The sequence below is a fragment of the Berghia stephanieae genome, chromosome 1, assembly GCF_034508935.2.
Source record: "Berghia stephanieae isolate SIO BIC M18660-M18661 chromosome 1, UCSD_Bste_1.3, whole genome shotgun sequence".
In the NCBI taxonomy this organism is placed as follows: Eukaryota; Metazoa; Mollusca; class Gastropoda; order Nudibranchia; family Aeolidiidae; genus Berghia; species Berghia stephanieae.
The window spans coordinates 25,482,788-25,510,287 of NC_088360.1; the positions used below are offsets into that span (position 1 = coordinate 25,482,788).

General features: G+C 36.7%; 2 protein-coding genes across 6 annotated transcripts in view; one reads left to right on the forward strand and one right to left on the reverse strand.

Moving 5' to 3' along the window:
- The window catches only part of LOC144970972 (UDP-N-acetylglucosamine transporter-like), a 140,666-nt gene that overhangs the window by 79,845 nt on the left and 33,321 nt on the right, over nucleotides 1-27,500 (reverse strand). The window lies entirely within an intron of this gene.
- The window catches only part of LOC144970948 (serine/threonine-protein kinase PLK1-like), a 214,915-nt gene that overhangs the window by 13,193 nt on the left and 174,222 nt on the right, over nucleotides 1-27,500 (forward strand). For 3 of the 5 annotated variants that reach the window (XM_078911159.1, XM_078911184.1, XM_078911175.1), the window contains exon 2: nucleotides 22,212-22,992. In XM_078911159.1, the coding sequence (XP_078767285.1) occupies nucleotides 22,630-22,992 (363 nt within the window). In that variant the 5' untranslated portion in view covers nucleotides 22,212-22,629. Of the gene's footprint in view, nucleotides 1-18,361; nucleotides 18,551-22,211; nucleotides 22,993-27,500 lie in introns of those variants that run through there. The other 2 variants (XM_078911167.1, XM_078911193.1) reach the window with 2 other exon arrangements.

Genomic DNA, 27,500 nt, shown 5'->3' on the forward strand with positions numbered 1-27,500 from the left:
TCCCCCGTGTGGTTAGGTTGTCTACATAGCAGACGATCGGATGGATTGACGTCATTGAGTGTTGAGTCAAGGTCACATCGGTGAAGCAGCGGGGTTGTGTACTGACAAGACTTGAGCCAGGGACTCTACCAGTACTAATCCAAAAAGGATAACACAGAGCTGCATGCTCGACTTCAGAGATGTCTTAGATTTTTGATTTTTTTTTCGAGTTGCGAGCCGTTACTAGATGGATGTGTGAAGCTATAATTTAATGTAAAGTATGTATTTCTGACCAAAATTATAAAAAGGTGTTATGTATTTTGAAGGACTCGCTCTGTGTTGTACGGAAAACGCGACATTCCCTACAGATGTGCTGTGCATGCACTGAAAAAGAAACAAACCTCAAAACACACGTTTTAAAAATTTTGACCAGGAAACTAGTCTCTCAAACATCGATGGATTAAAATGGCCCTCATTTTGTCAAAAGACTCTCAAACCTGGGGCTAAGACCAGGTGTGAGAGATTTTGACATGATAAGGGTCGTTTTATGGCCAAAATTTAAATAAAAGGTGGGTTTTTTTTAATTTTCAGAGTACGGCAGAAAAAATGTGATAAAGGTCACATCATACCTTTACGTTCTGGAGGATTTGATGTATGTAAAATTGAGGGTGGTGACTCTGTGTCGCCGTGGCCTTAGGCTATAATAATGGTGCAATGTGCTTATTTGGCTGTCAACTTATTGTAACTTAGAAGCGTAAACTCGTTGTAGAGGGGAACGTAACCACGACCCTTGATCTGATTTGGACATCCCAACAGTTAATATTTAGTGAACAATGCGGTAGTGATTGCTAAAAAAAATATTGTATATATGTGTGTGTGTGTTGGGGGTTAGGGGGTGGGGGGGGGGGGGTCTAAGGGGACATTACTATTGTTGGTATGCGTTTTACTTCAAAGCTCCTCGTTTTCATCGTGTTAAACCCAAAACGTTTATAGTAAAGTGTGAATGAGAGAACTAGAGAGAACTAATCACTCACTGGCGGTCTCAAAACAACTACAAAGAGCATATCGGCGTCAACTTCACACGTCCTAATATTTATAAACAAGCAGCTACAGTATGTTTGTCCGAGTGGACTTAAGTGCGTGTGACAAATCAGATATCAACTGGATAATCGTTGTGGTCTGGCTGGTCTCTTGACCTCCCACGGTCGGCGGGGAGGTCACTTTTGCAGTGTCTACCATCCTCCAATATATATATATATATATATATATATATATATATATATATATATATATATATATATATATATCCGATCTCCTTTTCCGGGTTGCTCTATATCTTTGTTGTGGAATGGGATACCTTTGTTTTGTCCTGGCCCTGGCCGGAGTCTTTGGCTGGGAAGTAAAACAAGTGTATAGTATTTGTATATCGTCTCTCTGTTATGCCCTTATAGTTTTTGTTTTGAATATTATAATATTGTGTTAACATCTGAGCGTATTTCTCCTCGTTGGGATCATGTGGTTGCGTCTAGGTAATCATTTAGGTGATCTCGACTAAGTACATTGAGAGTTTGCTTTTGGACTCTACTTCTGTTCCCTGTTCGAAGTCTTGTAAGTCTTTGTCTTGTAAATCTAGAATGGGTTGACTATCCTATTTTATTCCATTTTACTGGCGCTGAAATAACCCAAAGCTGTGACAACCCTTTAAAAGCAACCAAAACATGGTTGGGACATTGATTGAATGAAATGTGACATTGACGTTGGTGATAATGATGTTCGTAATTTGGGTGGTTGCGATGGTAATATTATGGTGACGATGACCATCATCGATATCATCATCATCATCATCATCATCATCATCATCATCATCATCATCATCATCATCATCATCATCATCGTCACCACCAATTTTGTAAGATGCTCGATTAATGAATATAAAATTAAGAAAGTCATGATACTTTATACATTTTATGCTAGGAAAAAGGAAAACTTGCGCGCGCATATTAAATGCAAATATCAAATCTGGTTTACTTTGGTTTCAAACATTGATTTTAAAAGACAACAACAAAACAATGAATACAAAATGTTTGAACAAAGACAAAGTCGATCCGTGGAATTAGCATCGTTATTGTTTTTGCCATCTTGGCTGTCTTCTTAATACAAACATCTCTTACGCGCGCGCGTGTGTGTGTTTGTGCATGTGTGCGTATTTATTTGTTTGTTTATGCATGTGCGAGAGAGACCGTGTGTATATATATGACTCTGACAATAGAATCAATAATAAACAGGACACAATAACCTTGTGTGTTACGGCATCCCTTCTTTGTCTGTCTGGTATATTTTCCAATAATCCCAGTCGCCAGCCACGACATTAGGAAGGAACACTGTCAGAAATGTGAGAGTGGCGCGGGCAACACGAGGATGCCTATCAGTCGATTCCGGGGTTCGATTCCCTTTCACGGAATAAAATAATAAAAAAAAAAGAAAGAAAAACACTTTTGTCTTATGACAATTCTCTACTTACTTCAGTTTTGTCCCTATGAAAATTGTTGGAAGTCTGGGCAATTTGATGTGTTTTGACGATAAACGTAAAGAGGGATTTGCCCTTGATAGTGCAACATTAGAGGTGGATTTGAATGTAGTCCATTTCGGGTAATTGATAATAACATTATTTCGCCATTTCAACTCACTAATAACTACAGAATCATTTTGGGTTCTGGACGTGTGTATAATATTATGTATTCGTCGACTTCCCGTTTTAAACATCTCGTGTTTAAAGGTACACTCGCTGACGGATGAATAATGAGTTTATTGATCGAGTAATTCTCATAACGTGTCTCCATCTCAATCTAACTTTCTTGTGTGTTAGTTAGTGACCAGTGCTCTCAGTAGCATATTCAATATTATGATCTAGAAGTTATTGTCGCCTTAACATCTCAACTTTTAACAAAAAAGAAAAAAGTCCTGCAAAAATCCTATAATAACCATTGAATTAGTGTTGCCTGGGGGTGGGGGGCGTTATTCCCTGTGAACACACACATGTGCCGCCGTATCACATTTCTCCACTCCACGACGTATTTGTCACGTCACAGCCAATCACGACAACAACGCGTCTTTGTCTTAGTGCTTTGATTGACTCGTCAGTGGCGGCACGGGATTTCTATTTTTAGCAAACATTCTTTAATCACTTCTTCATTTTGTTAGGAATTTAATTGCAGATTTAACATTTATTCATTTTCAACGACAAAGAAGAAGGCATGCAGATTTGAGATTAGTCACTTCTTAGTGATAATAATTAATGCAATTTATTTATATAACGTCTTCCCATTGTTATTGCGATCTGAGCAGCTCCTGTAATAATAAATCTGTGGATGGACAATAGCCATTACATGCTTGCAATTCTACATTATAACATTTACTCTTACACATCAACTGCATTTTGAAAGATATAATTCGTAATTATCATCATGTTTTATGGTCTCTGCGAAAGAGGGACGAGAATTGTTGAAGGATCTATTGGAGATCTATTGGAGATAAAGAAAGAAAAGAAAGGAAGAGAGAGAGAGAGAGAGAGAGAGAGAGAGAGAGAGAGAGAGAGAGAGAGAGAGAGAGAGAGAGAGAGAGAGTGTGTGTTTTCTGTCAAGGCTCCATAATTTGTTGTACTTTGGTACTTATTATACAAACCACAAATAGATGAAAATAAATAATAACTACAAACGTCAAATCAAAACAAACTCAAGCCATACGAACAATACAATACTCTGTCGATCGTACGAAAATTACAAGACCTTATCTAGCTCAATCTATCTACCTCCTTCCCAAATTGTCCTTCGTTGGAGAGAGAGGGTATGTTTGAGTTGGGTTTTTTAAAATCTTTCTTTTTTTTTTTCTTCTAATCTTTATTCTCACGTGTTTATGTCTTGTCTAGTTTAATTCATCGATAAATTTCAACATGCTTTTGAGCTGTTATCAGTTCTAATCTTATCGGTGATAACTTTTATAAAAGTGGGTCACTCCGTCACAATCTAATTTCTTTGTTGGTTTCTGTTTTTTTTTTTTTTATTAGCTTTGGTTTGTTTGTTTATCTGTTTATTGTGCTTCGACCCGAGAACAAGATCAAAACAAACTCAAAAGAAAACCAAAATAAAAAACAAAACGAAAAACAAACGACAAAACAAAACAAAAGAACATTAACAAACAAACCAAACAAAACAAAACCATAATCATCTAACTTAAAGTGTTTATGTATATAAATTATGTTAAGGATTTCGCTTTTACTCGTGCTGTTCTCATAGCAAGCTGCATGGACAAGATTCCCATTCCGTGCTGGTTATTATAGTATTATTCATTGCCAATTGCGGTTTTGTCTAGTTGGGAGGTCATTTTAAACAGTGCATATTGGAAGGTCGAAAAAAAATATATGAATAAATGAGATTAAAGAAGGTGTTTTCCCCTAAGTACGGCAGTACATTGGAATGCTTGAATTTCCATATATGCTAGGAGGACGGCAGGTTGATAGAGGGATTGAGAAGGGGGGGGGGGGGGGGGGGGGGGGTGGGGGTTATCAAGTCTTGGTGGAGGCCATAGAGAATGCAGTCTGTGGTAAAGGCTTCCAGTGGTGGGATCAACAGCTGACACGATCGTTGAGAGCCTGTCCGGCTAGACTTTGATGCATGCAGTCCTTTAGGGAATATAAATATGGCCCTAATCGGTTGTCCATTTGTCAGCTGTGCCGTGATGATGGTCAGTGATGCGGTTTGGTCATAAATCAACTCATGACTGGCTGGCTGTCTGACTGACCGCTCTAAAGGAATGACCGTTAGTAGCACTTACTTATAACTGCTGCACCTTGCTTGATGCTATGTGAGAAGCGGGCCATGCTAGTCAGACCGTATCTAATGGTCTATTCCGTGTCACGTGTCACTTTTCCGTAGACTGTGTCATTCCGGAGCCGGATGGGTGGGCTCCTTGTTTGTTTCGATTTTCAACACACACACACACACACACACACACATCACACACATCACACCACACACTCATGCTTCGGTCCCTCGTTCGTAAACATACATTCTCACAGAGGAGAGAGAGAGGGAGAGAGAGAGAGAGTGAGAGAGAGAGAGAGAGAGAGAGAGAGAGAGAGAGAGAGAGAGAGAGAGAGAGAGAGAGAGAGAGAGAGATTTCTGTGTAGTCTTTCAAGCCGTTAGTCTCACAATACGATTCAACAGTCGTGACGTCACTTCCCTCGGAATGACGCATAGTAACTTAGTAACTGGTTCTAAACTATCGGAAGAATGGCGGACGCCCTTATGAACTACTACTCCGACGAGCATAAACGTGTATCCAGGGAGAAAACATTTAAAATCTAATCATGTTTTGACTTTTATAGATTCTGATCACATAACATGTGAAAAAGTTCTAGCCAGCATGAAGAATAAAAAGTACCGATTTTCTTTGTTTAGAGCCAAGCTGCTCGTTGCTGGTCGGACGTGACATCAGACTATTGAATCCTATTGTTATGTATGAAATAGGTTTGTTTATATTTATACTTTCTCCAGGCAAATCTGCACAGACCCCAAAATAGATCTTACAACGTGGATCGTCTTTGAATGTGTCATACAGTTTTATATTGTGATCAGTTTGGATCGGTTTGTCAAATTTTAATATGCGTAGCTTCGGCTCGGGAGTATTAACGTGTAGCAGCACGAAAGCAAATATTTGATCAAAAACACTGAAAGATCTGAAGTGAAAATTAAAGAAAAAAAGAGGATATATACCGTATGTATGTAAAAAAAGAAATGTTTCCATAAATAAATAAATGTATGTATAAAAAAGAAAAGGTCATTGTTATTTAAATGTCACTTCCGGTTTTGGAGAAGCCCACTGCCTGGTGTCCAAGGGAGACAACTTCGATCGTAATAATAAAGTTGTAAGTAGATGTACCTTCACCCGGCGTGGGTTACCTTTATAGGTATTATATTATCAATTTGTCAAAAAATGGTATAGCAATTCCCCCCCCCCCTCTCTCTCTCTCTCTCTCTCTCTCTCTCTCTCTCTCTCTCTCTCTCTCTCACCCCCAAATGAAAGACTCAAAGATAACCCAAGACAAAGCAAGAACGACAAAAGTAAAGGTATAGCACAACACCCCACTTCTCCGACTCCGCTTCCCCAACTCCCTTTCCCAAAAGAAAAACCAAGTCACCCCCCCCCCAAAAAAAAAAAACAACAAAAAAACAAAAAAACAAACAAACAAAAAAAAACAAACAAACCCAAAAACAAAAACAAAACATAACAAACAAAAAAAGGAAATCAACAGACAGACAAACAAACAAATTATAAGAAAGATGAGAAAGTTATTTAGTCAGTTATTCAAGAATAATATGAGCATTGAATTTTTTTATTTATTTTTTTCTAAAGGATGCTGTTTAAAAATTATTTCCTGAGGGCTTAACCAGGGCTTATAATGACGGATATTATTATATATAATAATTGTAATGTCTATCTATTACTAATAGTTATAGTTATAGTGGTATGGAAATTACGGTCAGTGACTCACTGTGACGGGAATTAATCTGCCCCTATTTAATGTCGATAGAATTTGTTAATAATGTGGTATTACAGTATAATGGGGTAACCATTACTAACCCATCCCGAATTAAGTAAAGATGTATCAACGTAATTTGTTACCCACAGCGTTAATCCGGTACGGAGTGGGAATGAACGAACTAGATGAGGGAAATATATGTTATATGTATGTTACAGTCAGATTGATCAACATTTATGAAATATTGTTATTTCGCTCTTACAAATGGCTTCATTTTGCTTTTGTTTAAAAATTAAATAAGACATCGCCATCGTCATCCTCTGCATTCTTCTTCTTCTTCTTCTTCTTCTTCTTCTTCTTCTTCTTCTTCTTCTTCTTCTTCTTCTTCTTCTTCTTCTTCTTCTTCTTCTTCTTCTTCTTCTTCTTCTTCTTCTTCTTCTTCTTCTTCTTCCTCCTCCTCCTCTTCCTCTTCTTCTTCTTCCTCCTCCTCCTCTTCCTCTTCTTCTTCTTCTTCTTCTTCTTCTTCTTCTTCTTCTTCTTCTTCTTCTTCTTCTTCTTCTTCTTCTTCTTCTTCTTCTTCTTCTTCTTCTTCTTCTTCTTCTTCTTCTTCTTCTTGTCATTATTATTCAGTTCTTGAGGCATTGTCAAAAGAGAATAAAAAGCATTGATCAAAAATAAGAAGTAAAAGCCAAAAAAAAAAAAATGTTCACATGTGCACATCCTACTGTGTAGTCAATTAGTGTGGTCCACAATGTTCACATGTGCACATCCTACTGTGTAGTCTATTAGTGTGGTCCACTGGTCGTCAGGTTAAAAAAAAAAAAAGTTCACATGTGCACATCCTACTGTAATCTATTGTGGCTCCCTGGTCGAAATGTGTCAGGCTTTCAAAAGAAAAAGCTAATTGGAACTCTTCCTTCGACGAATGGGTGGCTGGGTGGGGTTCCTGACCTACCATAGTGGACAGGAAGGTACTTACTGTGTCTTCTATCCCCCTATATCTGTTTACCAACTTGCTTTCTGTCTTTGTCTTGGAATGAGATTACTTGGTTTTGTCCTGGCTCAGTAGAGGGAAACAGTCAAATGTGTAGTTAGTTTTGGGAGGTGATATTTTATTTCCTTGTAAATCATCTCTCTGTTATGTACTGTTATTTTGTTTTATTCTTAACATGTAAACATTTGAGTGTATTCCTCTTAGTGGGGACTTGTGCTGGTGTCTGGGTGAGACTTTTAGGTGATTTCAAACTAAGTACGCTGATAGTGTGCTCTTGTAATCTACATCTGTTCCCTATTTGAACCTTTTCCCCTTGTCTTACTTTTTCCTCAAGTCCTTTTAATTGTACATCTTGAATGCTTTTACTATCCAATTTTCTTCCTCTTTACTGGCGCCGATATGACCTAAAGCGCCGTAAAACCCTTAAAAACAAAACAAAAACAAAACACGGACGGGTGGATTTTTGTATTTATTGAGTAACAAGTGGTTTGGCGTGCAATAGGAATGCTCTTCAATATCGTCATCACTTAACATTGTCATCGAAGTTATTGTCATGACAAATCACGAATATTATTATTACATCCTCAAGGCGTCCATTTCTATTTGTGTTGATATTATTATTATTATTATTATTATTATTATTATTATTATTATTATTATTATTATTATTATTATTATTGTTATTATTATTATTATTATTATTATTATTATTATTATCGTCCATTTCTATTATTATTATATTATTATTATTATTATTATTATTATATTATTATTATTATTATATTATTATTATTATTATAAGGAAATGCAATTTAACGAGAAAACTTGTACCAGGCCCGTTTTGTCAATTTAAGTGGACATCGGCGGTGTATTTGTTGTTTTAATAAAAATTATGATCCTTGAGCATAATAATAATAATAATAATAATAATAATAATAATAATAATAATAATAATAATAATATTAATAATAATAATATTAATATTAATAATAATAATAATAATAATAATAATAATAATAATAATAATAATAATAATAATAATAATAATAATAATAATAATAATAATAATATTAATGATAGATAAAAGATTATGATATAAGTTTTTGTTAAAAGAAGTGGTCATATTTATTATTATTATTTTTTAAGTTTAAATGTTTTTTAGCGAAGCAGATTAAATCGACCTCATTCTGTTTTAAGCCTTTAACAGTTCCTAGTTTGAGTCACTTGTGGGTCCAACAGTAGCCTTCGCAAACTCGTAGTTTGACAGTGAACCCAAAAAATAAAATGGAGAGGGGGTGGTTATATATTATATATATATTTACTTACATGTAGGGAGAGAGAGAGAGAGAGAGAGAGAGAGAGAGAGAGAGAGAGAGAGAGAGAGAGAGAGAGAGAGAGAGAGAGAGAGAGGAGGGGAGTTAACAAGACACTGTCCTATCAAAAACAGTATTACGGTATCCCGTGTTATGACGTAGTATCGTGGAGTTATTCAACCTTTTACAAACACTAGAACGATATTCTATTAAATGTACTTAATAGGCGGTAGGACGGGCCTTTTTTAATTCTTTTTGAAAGGCAGTTGCATTCATTTGTATCTGTTTGATTGCGTTTGCTGTAGCGGTGCCCTCGTATGAACTGGGTGCGAAAAGTTATTGTTGAGGAATGTGAATCTAGGATTACCAACAATTGGCGTTTTTTGTGCCAAAATTTAAAAAAAATATATATTATGCATTGCGTTATTTGAACCCGTTTGCATTGATATTGGGTTTGGCATTTTGGTAAAAGAAATTGTCTTCAAATCGCTATATTATTACGCATAATATATTATTGACACTTTTGCAATCACAAAATACATAATTTTTCCCCTTTGAACTATCTTGATGAGGTGAATTAAAAAAAAATAAAAATTAATCAATACTTCATATGAAAATTAAGATTTAATTCCAATTTTTATAAAATAAATAAGTAAATGTGAACATTTTGCCATGCTCAATACGTTTCACAATTGTTCACTTTTTATGTATATTTTAGGAGAAAATTTGATATTGGAACTGGACTGTTTGGCATTTTTAAAGATTTTTTGGCTTTTTTTTTGTGTGATGCAAAATTAATCTGACAACCTTATTCAGCTGTGGGAAGCACAAATTTATTGTTGATTTGTTTGGATTTGAATGTCTATTTAATGCTCATTATTTGTTGTACCAGCATGGGTCATGGAGTGACTTGTTTATATTTCCCATAGAGGTAGGTGTGCTCATGATATGGGATGGGACTTTTGTGTTGAAATCGGTCCGCGTAGGTGGTTGTGTTGGCTGATGGTAGGGTCTCGCTCGTCGTCTGCTACTTCTTCTCTTCCGTTTGCCTGTACATATCTATGTAGTTTTATTGATTGAAGGTGGTTTGTGATTCAGTTTAGTTTCGTATCATTTATTGGACTTTGATAAATTAAATAATGTTTGGTTATCACTTGTGTTTAGATGACAGGTATGTGATCTCTCTCTCTCTCTCTCTCTCTCTCTCTCTCTCTCTCTCTCTCTCTCTCTCTCTCTCTCTCTTTCTCTCCATGTCTATGTGTTTCTATTTGTTTCATGGAAGAAAATAAATTTCAATTTCAAACTTTAAAAGTCGCCTCTCTCTCTCTCTCTCTCTCTCTCTCTCTCTCTCTCTCTCTCTCTCTCTCTCTCTCTCTTTTTTTTTTCTCTTCCCCCCCCACTCCCGCCTCACTCTCTCTCTAGTTGTGAACGAGTCGCATACTTTGTGGAAGTACTATCACAAAAATCGAGGGGAGAGAGAGAGAGAGAGAGAGAGAGAGAGAGAGAGAGAGAGAGAGAGAGAGAGAGAGAGAGAGAGAGAGAGAGAGAGAGAGATTGGGGGGGGGGGGGAGGCTAAGACTTTTAAAGTTTGTAATTGAAATTTATTATCTTCCATGACATCATAAGGGTCTACTGTGGGAATAAATGAAGAGGCGTGAAACTCATTGACCATGGTTAAGTCGTGGGAATGCGTTTCTCGTTAGTTCTCTTAGGCGTCCTTTCTGTTATTTTTTCAATCATTTTATGGTTTCTTTCTCAATTAATTACTGTTTTTTTGTCTTTTTTCTTTTCATTGTTTTTTTTTTTGTTTGTTTTGTTCTTGTATATCATAATTATATATAATATTTAATATTTTTTGCTTTGTGTTTTGATTATTTCGGATTGGGATTTTTTTTCTTTTTATGATTTCTTTCTCAATTAATTATTGTTTTTTTTTTTTCTTTTTTCTTTTCTTTGTTGTTGTTGTTGTTTTGTTTTTGTATATCATAATTATATATAATATTAAAATTTTTTCGCTTTGTGTTTTGATAATTTGCGATTGGATTTTTGTTTTATGTGCGACGCCGATACGGTCTATGCGTGACGAATGGCATGTGTGTGTTATATTTAATGTGTGTTTGTATGGGTGTGTGAACCTGTGTCTGCGTATGTTTGTGTGTGTGTGTGTGTGTATGTCTGAGTGTGTTTAAAGTACCCAAGGGGACACCGGGGAATCCCAACACCGTATGTTACACCAGCACAATTTATCGACACGCATAATGGCTGATAACTTTGAACCGTAATATAATTATGATCATAATAACAATGATGATAATAATGATGATGAATAATAATAATAATAATAATAATAATAATAATAATAATAATAATAATAATAATAATAATAATAATAATAATAATAATGATAATAATATATTGAGAGAGTATAAATAGTTTTAAGAAGCGGGCCGGGGAATGAAGGGGGTGGAAGGGGGCTAGGGGTAAAAGTTAGGGTGGGTGGGTGGATAGATAGAGGAGGTGGGAAATGAAATATTATATACGGGTCAATAATCCTTTTGATATTAAACGTCGCAGTTGGTGTTTGTATTCTGTTGGGATTTCCTCTCCTCGGTCGATTTAAAGCAATGATTAATGATGATAATATATAAATATAATAATAAATAAATATAAATAATATATAAATATATGTATTGAATGATATAAAAAATCTGAACTGCTCAAAAAAAAATAAAATAAATTAAATACTTAATACGCACGGAATGTTTCGGACTCAGAACCCTTCTTCAGCTAACAAATTAAAAAAAAAGCCAATAAAGATGAACGTTTCACATGTCCAGAATGGAATTGAATGAGATGAGAATTGATCTGGCTAGCATTAAAAAAAAACAACAAAAAAAAAAACAACAGATATCGATGACCGAATGAGTGAAATAAATGGATAAATGATGCCCCCGATACTCTTATTTGGTGAGCCAAATTCTCTTTGCCGTTCACTTTCTTTTGGTGATCACCGACTTGTATTGTGTGACTAAACTTTTGGGAAAGCGTCAGGCTATGGGAATGAAGGCTTTGATCTTATCATCCATCCTATACTATGTTTGGATTGCTTATATCCACCATCCCTGTAATAATAATAATAATAATAATAATAATAATAATAATAATAATAAATATAAATAATAATAATGATGATGATGATGATGATGATGATGATGATGATGATGATGATGATGATGATGATAATAATAATACATGACATTTATAACGCGCATTTTCATCACTGGGTGATGATGCTCTAACATTTCTACGCGTGACCTCTCATCTGATAACGGTGTAACACACACACATACACACACACACACAAGCACACATACACACATACACACCCACTCATCTTTTCAAACACATCCACCCTTCAATCTATAAAAATTAATTGTTATTAATCATGAAATATATCTACATATTGATTTTTATCTAGTTCTTCTGATAAAGCGCGCGCGCGCGCACACACACACACACACAAACACACACATGTGCGCACTTAAACAGATACACACACGGAGTAGTAATATTATAAATCAATTCGGAGATAAATTACTGCGGTTCTGTGAAAAATAAAATGAGACACATTAAAAAAAAAAATTAAAAAAAGATTTGGCCGACAAACTGTTCTTCAAATATCGATCGATTCAAATGAACCTGATTGTGTCATAAACCAGCAAACCTGGGACTCACTTGGCGACTTCCTTGAAGTCCCAGGTTTGAGTTTTTGACTAGTTGAGGGACATTTTAATAGAGAGATATTTGGATGACGAGGGTTTTCTGGCCAAATTTAATTTTTTTAAAACGTATTTTTCAGTGTACGTCAGAATAATGAAACCTCGATTTGATAAAGATTGGTGTTTACTTTGCTAATGGTGTGTGTGTGTGTGTGTGTTTGTGTGTGTGTGTGTGTGTGTGTATGTATGTGGGTGGGTGTGTTTGTCAGTGGTGTTGGATTTTAATCATAGGGAGATGATTATATATTGGTTGTTTGTTTTTTATATATATATAATTATATTAAACGAAGGTCAACCAATACCACTCGTGACCTCTTATCTGATAACGGTGGTATTTCGGGATGATTTTGATGCTAAAATAGAATTGGTGGTCATTTTTTTTTCTTTCTTTTTTAATCACAGTCACAATAATGTTCTTGTTCTATTCATGTTGCCGGCCAAGACTTACGATTCCTGCCCAGTCGTTTTTCCTTGTCCTTAGACAGGTCGCCAGCTTAGGCTTACGATTTCAATTCAATCGTATTTTTTTTTTTCTTTTTCCTTTAAAAAAATAAATAAAATTATTCAAAGAGTCTTCTTTGTCTTTGACCGATTACAGTTATTTGCTTGCTTGGAACATGTCCTTTCATTGCCGGCGCCTTTAAATTGAGAATGCTAAACAATCATTTGTGACCCTTCGCCTCAAAACGGTATTAAGTCGGGTTGGTTAAGATGTTGAAAATTGAATTTATAGCCAGAAATATCAGACTTGTGTTGAGTTTAAATGATTTATCGAGGAGAATGGCAACCATAATTTCAGGTGCTAATGCCAGCAATTTATATTTTTGACCAGTTTTAACATTAAAGTAGTCTTTTAAGCATCTGGTTCGTTCCGACATGGTACCGTTTTGAGACGATGGGTCACATGTGCTTCTTAGATTGAGGAAGAATAAACTTTCCTATTTCTGATTACTCTTTGACTTGGTATGTACTTTTCGGCAGCTGGTCCATCCTTATAGGGAATGAGATTAGCGGAAGAGTAGCGTCCCTTGATTGGACGTCACCTTACAGAGAGAACGTCGATTTGGTTTTGAAGTGTCTCAAGCCGCTTTCATCTGAAGCGAGGACGAGAAACGCATGCGCACAACCAACATGACGTTCTCTCTCTCTAATAACTTTTCCGCCGGTGACGTCACAGACTATGGGTGACGTCCAATCAAGGGACGCTACTCTCCCGCTAATCTCATTCCCTATATTATAATTGTTTTAAGGCGATGTTCCACATTAATTTGAGACCCAGCACCCCAAAACAGTTTTTAAGTCGGGTTGCTTTAGATGCAGAAAATAGAATTTCTGGTCTAATAACTCCCGAGACACGGGTTTAATTCAGCTGTCTAATTGAGGAGAATTGATATTATTATTTCAAGATTTTTTAAAAATTCACCTAGCTCGAGTTATTGCCGCTTTGAAACTTTGTCTCAAATGTTTCTTTTCCTTTGTTTTTTTTTATTTGCTTTTCTTTGTTTTTTATATTTTTTAATTTAGTCTTCTCCTTTTTAAAAACATTTTTTTTTTTTAATTTGGTCAACGAAAAGCAGAGATGTGTGATTAGTGTTTGATTTCCCTGTGTTGCCATGTTGTGTGTAATTTGATAAGAGAATGACGTTTGCAATTGTGAGCACGCAGTTCATACCGGCGGAGATTTTATTTCCTCGTGTTGCTCCTTTGGCTACTTATTTGTTGAGATGGCATGTTCGACGTTCCAAATTACTCCCGATTACTAGAACTAGCATCATTTGTGCGGCTATGTGGTCTTGTGGTATGATGCTCGCTTTCGGATCGCAAGGTCCTGGGTTCGAGCCTCGCTCGGCACATAGTTACTCACATTCTCTCACTGTACTCAGATGTTAAATGAGTACCTGGCCGTTAACAGCGATGTCTCTGTCCTAAAAAATTGTAATATCGCCTAACAGGCGTCCCGGGGACCCCTTGTAAAGCGCTTTGAGCACCTTTAGTGGATATTGTGCTATATAAAAAAGCCCAAAAGCTCAATCATCTTCGTCATTTTATTATTATTATTATTATTATTATTATTATTATTATTATTATTATTATTATTATATTATTATTATTATTATTATTATTATTATTATTATTATTATTATTATTATTATTATTTTATTATTATTATTATTATTATAATATTATTATTATTATTATTATTATTATTTATATTTGTTTTTTTTTTTATTTTTTTGTTTTTTTTTGCCATCGTCTTTCTTCTCTCCTCTCCTTCTGCTCATTATTCATTCAATACTTTTGTGCTCTGCATTTAATTAGCTATTCATACTCCTGTGGTCGATAAAGATGAAACCCGATACGTCTTCAAACCATTCGCCTCTGTCTCAATATTATTATAATGGAGCTGAAATTCTACCCCATCATAAACATCATTGTTTTTCTTGCTTCATCAAACACTGTATTATTGCCACTATCATAATATTATGTTGTGTAAATGTTGCTGCTAGAATCTTGAAGAAATAGATAATAATGTGAAGTTGAATGTAAGCTTCAATTTAATTACAAAAACAGATCAAATGAACGTTTCGGGTTTCCCCTTTATAAAAAAAACAGGATGAATGAAACGCCACAGGTGAATGAGATGATATTGGTAGTGGCGTAGTGGCATTCATCTTAACTACAAACGCCACCACCACATTAGATACTGTCACCTAGGCAGTCCGAGAAGGAATATAGATAACCCCCCCCCCCCCCCCCCATAAAAAATACAAAAACAAATGCCATTACTGAGTTATTTACTTAAAGTTTTTTTTGTTGTTGTTCTTTTTTTTGTTTTTTTTTTTTGGTGTGTTTTTTACTTCCTATTTCAGTTTGTGTTATTTAATCTTCAAACTCAATTTTATTTACCCAGAAAATTCTGTAATGTTACCAGATTGACCCCATTGGTTACATTTTGCCATTTTAAAATTACAATTTTTTAAAGAATGAATGAAGTTGACGTCACTTGACTGGCTCTTTGTTATTCTGTTTACATCCTCAAATGGGTGATTAGTTCTCACTGAATACAAAGAATTGTGTGTCGGTAAGATTTATCTGGCGGGCAGTTCTTGTGAGTATAGCATAGCATGGTACCAATATGTCAACAGTACCTGTCCCTCTGACTCTCACTGATGCTTTTCCATGACAATCATATCTAGAGATATATAGATAGCATTGATGACAATCCATTCACACCAGCGACATCTATATATATATGAAGTCCTAGATTCACACGCAATGGCAATTGCCTAAGACATTCAATCGCTCTCGACTCACGCTTGGAACTCACGGGGGATTTACCTGTGTATGAGACACGGTGTGTTTGAGTAATGATTAAACGACCTACAGCTGTGTTCAAACGACACATCGCAACATACAACACACACACACAAAATAAAATCACTAATACACACACACACACACGCTCATTCGCTCATCCACAGTCACGCTCACTCTCCCACTCTCTCTATATATCTCTATCCCCTCTCTCACTCTCTATCCCCTCTCTCTCACTCTCTCACACACACTCTCTCTCTCTCACACACACACACACACACACACACTCTCTCTCTCTCTCTCTCTCTCTCTCTTTCTCTCTTAAACACAAACATACTCACAGTATCATACCCATTCTTTTCCCAATCAATAAGCCCACGCAAGGTCAGCGAGTGCACGCTTTGTTTACGTTTGTTGTGGTTTTAATTTTCGCCGCCGTCTTTTTCTTTTTCTTTTTTTTTTTTCCTTTTTTATTTTTTTAAAAATATTTTTGTTTTGTTTTATTCTGTGTGGTTTAAAAAAAAAGAGAGTGCGAGTTTTTATCTATTTTAATGAAAGATTTATTTATTTATATTTGTCTATTTATTTTTATCGTTGTGGGCATGAATCAAAGGTGAATTTTGTGGTTTGGGTTTTCCCGATAATGAGTATCGAGTAGTGCGATAAATATGTCCTTTTTGTTTTGATTGTCAGCTAGTGCTTTGTCATGTAAATAAATTGTTGGAATTTTTAATGATCACCGCGTCTCTCTCTCTCTCTCTCTCTCTCTCTCTCTCTCTCTCTCTCTCTCTCTCTCTCTCTCTCTCTCTCTCTCCTCTCTCTCTCTCCCCCCCCCCCCCCCCCCTTTCCTCTCTATCCTTTGAGATGGATTAATCTATATCTATTTGATGTCAATTCAAACATGCATTCCCCCCCCCCCCCCCCTTTATCTCTTTCTGTTTGTGTATATGTGCGTGTTTGTGTTCCATAGATAAATGTTTCTATGTCGTAGTATATTACATCGATGTGCGTCTTCGCCGTGTTGAATTAAATGTGTGTGTGGGTATGTGAATACTTGTGTTATGATTGTCGTGTGTGTACATTTCATGGTGTTTGCTAATCCAACCGAGACGACAGACTGAAGAGGACAGCTAAAAAACACATACTTTCCACATAATTTTACGACGCGTAATCGTGTGTGTGTATGTGTGTGTGTGTGTTTGTGTGTGTGTTTGTCTATGTATTTTCCTTTCCTATGACTGTGAAAATGTTTGGTTTCTGTATCACTTGTCACCGTCATCGTTGTCGTCATTGCCGTTGTCATGTCTGGCATACATTGACAAGTCTAGTGTTTTCACCCCGGTCTGGATTTGTCGTATGTAAGATTCTGGCTATTGTCTGTGCTAGTGTTGTATTTAAATAATTTTATATACAGGTTTTTTGACCTCCTCCCCATCGCCGTTGTCGTCATCATCGTCGTCGTCGTCATCATCATCATTTATTATTTATTCATGTCTTTTTATTTCTTCTTCTTCTTCTTCTTCTTCTTCTTCTTCTTCTTCTTCTTCTTCTTCTTCTTCTTCTTCTTCTTCTTCTTCTTCTTCTTCTTCTTCTTCTTCTTCTTCTTCTTCTTCTTCTTCTTCTTCTTCTTCTTCTTCTTCTTCTTCTTCTTCTTCTTTCTTCTTCTTCTTCTTCTTCTTTCTTCTTCTCTTCTTTTCTTCTTCTTCTTCTTTTCTCTTCCTTCTCTCTCTCTTCTTCTTCTTCTTCTTCTTCTTCTTTTTCTCTTCTTCTTCTTTCCTTTTCTTCTTCTTCTTCTTCTTCTCTCTTCTTCTTCTTCTTCTTCTTCTTCTTCTTCTTCTTCTTCTTCTTCTTCTTCTTCTTCTTCTTCTTCTTCTTCTTCTTCTTCTTTCTTCTTCTTCTTCTTCTTCTTCTTCTTCTTTTCTGTGTTGTTGTTTTTGTTGTTGTTGTTGTTTTGTTGTTGTTTTTATTATTATTATTATTATTATTATTATTATTATTATTATTATTATTATATATTATTATATATTATTTATTATTATATATTTATTATATTATTATTATTAATAATATATTATTTATTAATAATATATATTATTAATAATAATAATAATAATATATATTATTATCATATAATAATATATATATTATTATTATATAATAATATATTATTATATAATAATATATTATATTATTAATTATTATTATTTTATTATTATTATTCTTATATTATTATCATCATCATCATCATCATCATCATCATCATCATCATTATTATTATTATTATTATTATTATTGTTGTTGTTATTATCATTATTAGTCGTGCGGTATAAGTAGGCGTCGACTGCACACTGGAAAGTGTCTACTCGTTGTCTGTGACAAGTAGGTCCTCTCGTTCATTTCCTGTTCGTGATCCGGTGGTACGTAAGGACTGAACGAGTGCTCTAGTCCTAGAGGTTTTCTTTTGTTTTCTGTATTATAGGATCTTGTCACACAAACCATTGATTCCTATTGGAGGACAGTGGACGACAAAATTGCTTTAAATGATATTTATCGATCGATTTGTAACGACTCTCAACTTGATGAAAGAGGTTAAACTTTAGCCTTCTATTTCAAAACTCTTTAAAGCATTAAGGTGAGGCGTATTTAGATTTTTGATTTTTTTGTTTTTTAATCGGTCGATCAATATTTTAATTAATGTAAAATTTGCCTAAAGTGAAAATTAGAGTAGGCTGCTTATTCATCGCTGTTTCGGATCCTATGTGAAAGCGGACATTATTTCATGGACTTGAAGACGCAGTTTTATTGTGGGTTGTTTTCTAACTGGATGATGTTTATTTACCGTTGTTTAATGTGTAAAGTTTTAATGGAACAAACCAGGTTGTTTTACGGTAGTTTATAGGGTCTCATAATAGAGCTAAATTACAAGATGCACATTGGGCATTGGTTTTTGTGTCAAACGCTGCTTTTTGCATAATGATAATATATTACCGTCCATTTAAGAGCGCGGGCATTTTAAGAAATGATTCCAAAGATGCTCGTTGACATCTCCTTGGTGTAGAAGTCTACCTCGCCCCTTCCCTTTTTGAAATTTGATATGTGGCTTTCTTTCGTCCAACAAGATTTAATAAAACTCATTGGTTTTGCCCAGACCCTGGCTGATGAATCTAAATGTGAAGAGTTGAAGAAAAGTCAAATTAAGAAATTCAGGAGAGGCACCGCGTTACATCCATAACAACATAAAAACCTTAATTGTAGACGGACTCCATTATATTTACTGTTTGTAGTCTAAGTGACGGATGCATTTGGAATATCTCCCATGCCCTGATTCGAATCTGTTTCTCTTGAATGTTTGACGAGAGCTTCACCAATTGAATTGGGCCATCCGGGGCCCTCTCCAATAGATATGTGACCCTTCGCCTCAAAACGGTATTAAGTCGGGTTGGTTAAGATGTTGAAAATTGAATTTATAGCCAGAAATATCAGACTTGTGTTGAGTTAATATGATTTATTGAGGAGAATGGCAACCATAATTTAAGGTGGTAATGCCAACAATTTATATTTTTGACCAGTTTTAACATTAAAGTAGTCTTTTAAGCATCTGGTTCGTTCCGACATATTACCGTTTTGAGACGATGGGTCACATGTGGGCTACAACAAGTAAGGGCGCCGGTTACAAGTCGGTGTATTGCCGGAGGGTAGAACAATGCTCACTACTACTACTGTACCCAAAACTATCTTATAATGTGACATACGATGTATCTCCACATCTTTCTGAAGACTGAATAGGCGTCTATAATTGAAGGGCTCTTTATGGATTGAAACGATAACGCCTTTTCCATTTTCCCCCCCCCCCCGTCATCCCCCCCCCCCCCCCCCCCCCCCCTCATCACGTCAGTAGTCCATCATCACCATCACCATCACCGTGTTCGATAATATGGAATTTGGGTTAAATACTACTCGAGAATCTATCCGAGTGTCAACTATCTTTTCACCAGTAACCCGACGCCGTTATATTTATTAATTTATTCCTCCTGGCTTTTACAAAACACTTTTTAAAAATAAAGTTTGGCCTGAAATCAGCTCCTTTATTTATTTATGATCCACTGCACCAAAACGGTATTATTTGGGCGCGATTTAAATGCTTAATATTAAAATAGTGAAAAACAAAAAAGACAAAAACAAAACAATAACAATAATATAACGCTTGCTATAGATAGAATGCGCTTGGCCAAGGAGTTCACAACATTGCCATCCGGAAGTAAACGGACCAACACACAAACTCTGTGTAACCATGAACTTTTATAGTCTTGTTAATACAGTTTAGTGAGAACAACTCACAAACGCGGATGGCAAAAACAATAACAAAAGCCTGAGTGACGTCATCTGCATACTATCTATAGATAGTCGGTGTTAGGGTTGAGTGAGTTAATGGGAGATTGGAGTCGTTGATAATTATTGTCTTGGATCCAAACATAATACATATTATCTCTAATTATACTACCTGTCATTGGTGGGTTGGGTTTTAGTCTGACCTGAAATCAGATCTTCCCAATTTTCCAAGATGCTTGTGACTTTTAATAATAAAATCAGCCATATCAGGTCTTGTAGTTAGAACGATATATATATATATATATATATATATATAATATATATATATATATATATATATATATATATATATATATATATATATATATAATTGGAGTCGTGTCTACTTGTAAATTTTAAAATGTGTAGTTTTCATTGTGAAAAGAAACCCAAAAGGTAATCAATATATCTCATCTTGATAATAAAACCCAATTTAATCAAAAGGATTTAATAACACTTATAAGTCTTGAACTGTGACCCTCCGCCTCAAGCCGGTATTGTTCCGCGTGGTAAATTAGATGCTCCTGATCAAAATTATAACCAGAAATATTTGGAATTTGGGTCATGTTTTCTATGGTTACTGGGGTGAAAGGGTTAATCTATACACTCTACAGCCTGTGGGTTGTAGTGATGAAAAGATTTGAGGGCTGATGACAGCAAGACAATTTACCCATTATACGTTTAGTACTCAATGATTCTCCTCTTGATTTTTATCTCGTCCAGCCTAGTTTTGAAACACAATGAAAAATGGTTTTAACCACCTTCTTATTTTTAGCCCCCCCCCCCCCCACCTCTCTCTCTCTCTCTCTCTCTCTCTCTCTCTCTCTCTCCCTCCTCCTCCCCCCCCCCCTGCCTCCCTCGCCACACACAGTGACACAGTGACTTGTAGGGTTATTATCCGGACATCTTTCATATTGATTGTCTTTCAAATATTATGTATATTATTATTAGAAAAGCCTGCGGGATAACCTGATTAATGTCTTTTCTGTTTTCTATCCCACTGTGTTTCAGATTTTATTGCATATAGTCTTATAATGAGGATTAAAAGGGCAATTTATTTTTTACATTTGACACTTCAATAGACAGGGTTTGGTAAATTGCAAATTCTAAATCCCCATGAATCTTACGGATCGACGTTTTTTTTTTCTCTTTTATTACAGAAAAAAATTGCACTTATTCACTTTTTTAGTTTTAGATATTTGTCTTTGTATCTATTGTCTTCATGAAATTTTATAAAATATCCAAATATCACCGTTCTTTTGTTTTCATTGTTAATAAAAGAATAAATAAATAATAAATTCCCTTTATTAATCCCTAAGGGGAAATTTTTCTTTAGGGTCTATTCAAAGGGAAAACTGGAATAACCCAGGCCAAACAAGGCGGCGGGTAGTCGAACTTTTTGGTACCTTTTGGGGTACGAAGCAAAGACCAAACCGCTGAGCCACGCTGTGCAATAAGGGGAGATGTGTATTAACAAGACCAGACACGTTTATACTAATTATTCAGTACACATATCTTACAAGGAGATGTCCAACAAACATCGTTTCCCCTGGGCTGCGGAATTGAAGATCTTAAAATGAATATAGTCGTGCTTTAGTTGTATTAAAGCGATAAATTGTTTCTTTCATTTCTTATAATGGCCACGGCTTACGTGCACCCTGTATCATTATTTCAAAAGGAAAAACAAAAACAAAAAACAAACAACCCCCCCCCCCAAAAAAAAAAAAAAAAAAAAAAAAAAACAAAACAAAAAAAAAACAAAAAAAAAAAACACACACAAAGCAATACAAAAAACAAAAATCCCCGAAAGAAACAAAACAACAGAAGCGTTCCATGGATACAATAATGCCCTACGTACATACATACGTCTTGTATTTTATTACCATTATCTATAATCACTCAAATCTCTTCTTTGTTCGTTTCAGATAAAAATGTGTCGACCAAGACAATATCACTTTACGATATAGCCGCCGTCATCACTTCGGCGATAAGCCGAGAGGAAGAGGTCGATTTTATTATCAGCCTAAGACGGAAATAGATTAGGCATTCATCATCATCATCTTCAACAACAACAGCAGCAACAGCAACGACATCAATAATAAGACAAACGGCCACCTATGTGTTCCGACATTCCGTCCTGTACAAAGGAGAAAATAGAATTGCATGTTTTTATTCCTAGATTTATTATTATTTTAATTATTCTCACTATCACAACAACGGCGAACTATTTCGTGCCTTATACAATATCAAACAACAACAAACAAAACAACAATAACTCAATAACCAACCCGTCCACACCAACGTAACCACCCGACAACTTTATTTTTTTGGGCCCCACGCCTCATGTCTGTGGAGGTTTTGGTGCCGAAACCCGCCCCGACCTTAAACGCCGCGCCCCCAAAATCCAAGATGAAGGAACAAATCCGGCCAGCTACCACTAGCCACACGGGTGGCTCTGGCGGTGGTGGTGGTCGCACTGTTATTAAGACATCCCCAGCGTCTTCTGGAGGCCACCACAACAACAATCACCACCACCATCAGACTCCCCAGCAGCGTCTCCAGTCCTCGGCGTCGGCGGACAACGTACGCAGTACCCCGGATACCACTGGCCACTCGCCGGACATTCACCAACATTTCGACAATACACACATTATTTACGATAACACCACGGACACCACCTATCTACGAGGACGACTGCTGGGAAAGGTAAGGGACTGCATCATCATCGTCGTCGTCGTCATCATCATCTTCATCTTCATCATTTATCATCGTCTTCCTGTATGTTGTTATCAATGATCTCCTACGACTTCTAATTCCCTTCCTTCTCCCAACATCCCTATCCCTCCTCCTCATCCTCATCAGCATCATCATCACCTCCCCATTCACCTTCCCTTCTTCTTCCTCTTTCTCCTCCTCTTCCCTTTGCCTCTTTATCATCTTCACTTCCTCCGCTTCCAAATTTTGCCTTTCATCGTTTATCACAACAAAAATGAAAAATGTTCCTTTTCACACTCATCGTTATCGTCCTATCGTCTCTAATCCAAAAATTTCGACCATTCTCTTCTTATCACCCACCATCCACCTCACAAGCCACGATATCATTCTATACTGATCCAGCGGGTGGTTGGATGGGAGCATCACCCTTGAATCATATACCTATGATGTTCGCATGGGTGTACGATCCGATAGTGATGTCGTTTCTTCTTCTCTTTACTAGCCTATCCTGCTTCTTTGGTTTGTGATTGTATTTTTGACAGGGATATTTTTTTTCCTGTAAATCCTCTGCCTGTTTGTTCTTGGTTATTTATAATTTAGCTTATGATATCTTTAGGTTATGAATTTGATTGACATTTGTACTATTTTTGTTAGATTGCTTGTTTTTTTTTGTTTCAGCGGTCTCTCATATAACCTCAATTGTGTTGGAAGAGACCTAAAGCAACAAACAAAAAAATATTCTGATCCATAATCTTCAATACAACTACTTAACGTACTCTGAACCCCCCCGCCCCAATGGCAAATACACTTGTTATAACGTTATATGATAACTATAACATTGAACAGATATTTCACTCCTACTTATTTTCTCTCGAAGGTTCTTCCTTTTTTCTCTATGAAAGCTTTTATTTTGATTTTAAAACCGTACAATTTAGACGTTAACCTTAAGTTCCAAGTTCATCCCGACACAATTCTGGTTTTGAAACGGTTGATCCCATTTATTTATTCATCTTCGTTTTGGTTACATGCGGCTATGTGGTCTTGTGGTGTGGCACTCGCTTTTGTATCGGAGGGTCCTGGGTTCGAGCCTCGCTTTGCGCATAGTCGAGTCCTTGGAAAAGGCTCTTTTAATCACATTCTCTCACCGTGCTCGGGGTGTAAAATGAGTACCTGGCTGTTAACAGCTTTGTCTTTGTCGGGAAGAAAAATTATAATATTATCGCCTAACAGGCATTCTGCGTCTCGTTCTACATGTTACGTGCTGCTGTTTGGTCAGGGACCTTTTGTAAAGCGCTTTGAGCACGTTTAGTGGGTATTGAGCTATAGAAGAACTCAAGTTAAGCTACAGGTAAGAAACGAACTCTAACCATCACTGCTGTATTATGAATATTATATAAATCTCTTGAAAAGATGGTTTTTCATCAGCCTTTACAATGTGAACGCTTAACAAATATTTATCAACCTCTTGACAATCTTAATGTATTCGTTTTGAATCAGTTCATCCTTATCATAAAGGCGATTAATTTTTGTTCTCGGCGGGATTGATAAACTTGACGGAACGCCCTGTGAACACAACACGTCCTGACCAGAGCCCAGGCTCGGGGTTAGTCATAGTGGGTGATTTCTTTTTGTTACACGTTATTTTGTTGACATTGACGACCTGGATTTCTTATAAATGCAATTAGTACATCACGATTTCTTTTGAACGTTTCAATCCTACCCCCCCTCCTCCTCTTTATTGTCATTGTGACTGAAAACGAAGATGACGACACTATTTAATTTAACCAGATAACTGCCGTACCCTGAAAAAGTAAATCAACAAACCCAAAACACGTATTTAAAAATTTGGCCAGAAAACTCGTCCTTCAAAAATCGATCGATGTAAATGACCCTCATTTTGGCAAAACCTCTCAAACCTGGGACCTCGACGAGGTTTTGCCAAAATGATGGTCATTTAGATCGATCGATTTTTGAAGGACGAGTTTTCTGGCCAAATTTTTAAATACCGAGTATGTTTTATTTGCAGAGTACGGCAATTAACTGATGTTAGGGACATCTCCTGATTGCTTGGAATGCTTGGGTATCGCGTGTAATAAAATAGTGATCGTCGTAGCTTTTATACGGACACGATTGCTCGTAAAGATAGTGCATGCACATTTGCATAATCTACCTCGCTCCATTCCGGAACAGGGTGCATACTCGCTTAATCTACTTGCTCCATTTCGGAAATTGGTGCACACTGGCACACGCTATCTGTCGCCCCGTTCCCTGAATACTTACAGAGATGCATATTATTATACGAGATGGAAGTCGGTTTGGACGAATTCAATCCCTCGAGGGGGGCGGGCTCATACACTCCTCTAAACTTGGTGAGAAGTTGCCAGGCTTCTCCACCAGTAAGAGGAGACACTGGGTGGTAGCGAATCGGCTTCGGTCGAGGACCTGCCTCACTCACGGGAAAATCGCTTCATCAGTGGGTAGGGGGGGGGGGGGGGCTTTCCACCTGTCCAACATGTACCCGATGTGGACAAGAACCCGAAGCCGCAGAGCATCTAGTTGAGCGGTGTGTTCTGCCGAAGCCTCCGAGTGGGTTTGCGAGGAGGGTGCACGAGTGCGGTAAAGACTTTACTGATTGGGTCGATCGTCATATAACATAATAGTGCGAACACCATTAGAAGCTGCTGCCCCGTTCCAGAAATTGGTGCGTACTCGCATAGTGGGCAAGGGGGTCGGGGAAAAAAAATCTCGACTTCACCTGGGACTGACCTGGATCCCTTTGTATGTGAAGTAAGTGCTCTACCAACCGAGTCATCAGGACCTCCCCCCCCCCTCCTCCTCCGGGGCTTCTTAAATTGGTTGGAAAAGTTTCTTTCCGAAATAGATTTTCTAAGGAAAAAAAATAAATGATAGAAGTTATGTTAGAGCACGTTAAATTGACACTGGCTTGTCTGCACTTGGTGACCTTGTGATGTTTTGAATGCAGAGTAGAATGAAACTGTGATGATTCTCTGACGTCATAGTTATCTCTGTCTCTCTCAACCCTACATACACCCCTTTCCTCTCCTCTCCTCTATTCCTGGTATTGACTCTATCCTCCCTCTCTCTCTCTCTCTCTCTCTCTCTCTCTCTCTCTCTCTCTCCCTCCCTCCCTCCCCCTCTTTTCCTCCTCTCTTTCTCCCCCCTCTCTTTTCCTCCTCTCTCTGACTCTCTCTCCCTCCCTCTCTCTCCCCCCCCTCTCAGTGCATGTGTGTATGTGTGTGTGTGTGTGTGTGTGTGTGTACTCAGCTGTCCCCCGTGCACATTGCGAGATGCCAAGGGTTTAGCCGTTCTGTACAAGGGATTAAATCAATGTCTGCGGTTTTGTATGTGTAGAGCATACATGGGAAGTATAAGGAATGCCGATGGGATAATTGATGTCGTCTGCTTTTATCTTTTTGTTTGAAAACACGTCTGTCCGACTGACGTCTGCTGGCTGTCCTACTGTCAGATCAGATTGACACATCAACCTGGTTGCCGGATTTTCAGACTGCTTTGTCGTAGTCCTTCAGAGCCGGTTTTGTTTGTTTGTTTTTTTGTTGTTTTTTTTTTTTTACGACGTGAAACGGACAATAACAGGTGCTTGCTATCCTTTGGATAGGACGCTAGTTTATCGCAAAGTACTTCCCACTACATCTAACAGACTCAACTACCCATTCATTCACTTCTGGGTGGACAGGGGGGTTCAGAAAAAGATTTCGACTGCACCCGGAATCGATCTCAGTCTCTTTGTGTTAACGCGAGTGCTCTACCAACTGAGCTATCGAGACCCCCACTCTATCGTGCACAAGCTAAATAATTTTTTTTAAGTTTTAAAAGGCCAGAAATTTATGATTTTCTTCATGTACCTGAGGATGTACCAAGAGGCCGTTTACGTAACCGTAGACGTGAATAATCATTGATATTAAGTTATTTTAAAGAGCTCTTGAAAAAAGAAATAAGTTGTATAAGTTTCTCAGCTGGCAAAAGTAAGAAAACATTTATTCTCCCGTCTTTCTGGATTTAACTTGAAGAACTAGATACCGTTTTTACCATTTTTGTTTTTGGCCGAAGAACAGATTTGAGCTCGAAACGCTCAGTTTTTATTTAATTTTAACATTTTTTTTAAAAAGCGTTTTTTGGTCACCTTTGTACTTTATTATTTTTATTTTACAGTCCGCAGCTTCTAATAGCTTAGCATTCACTTCTGTCATTCTGTGAAATAAAACTAATAAAAAACAACAATTGGCCAGAAAACTCATCCTTCAAGTTTCGATCAAATAAAATGACCCACATCTTGTCAACAAACTCTCAAGCCTGGGACTTCAGAAGTCATCAAAGAAGTCGCTGGTTTGAGAGTTTATGAGAATATGACGGTCATTTTAATCGGATCAATTCTGAAGGACCAGTTTTCTGGCCAGAATTTAAAAAATATTATGCGTTTTATTTCACAGAACGGCAGACTCTCCCCAAGATGCTAAGAG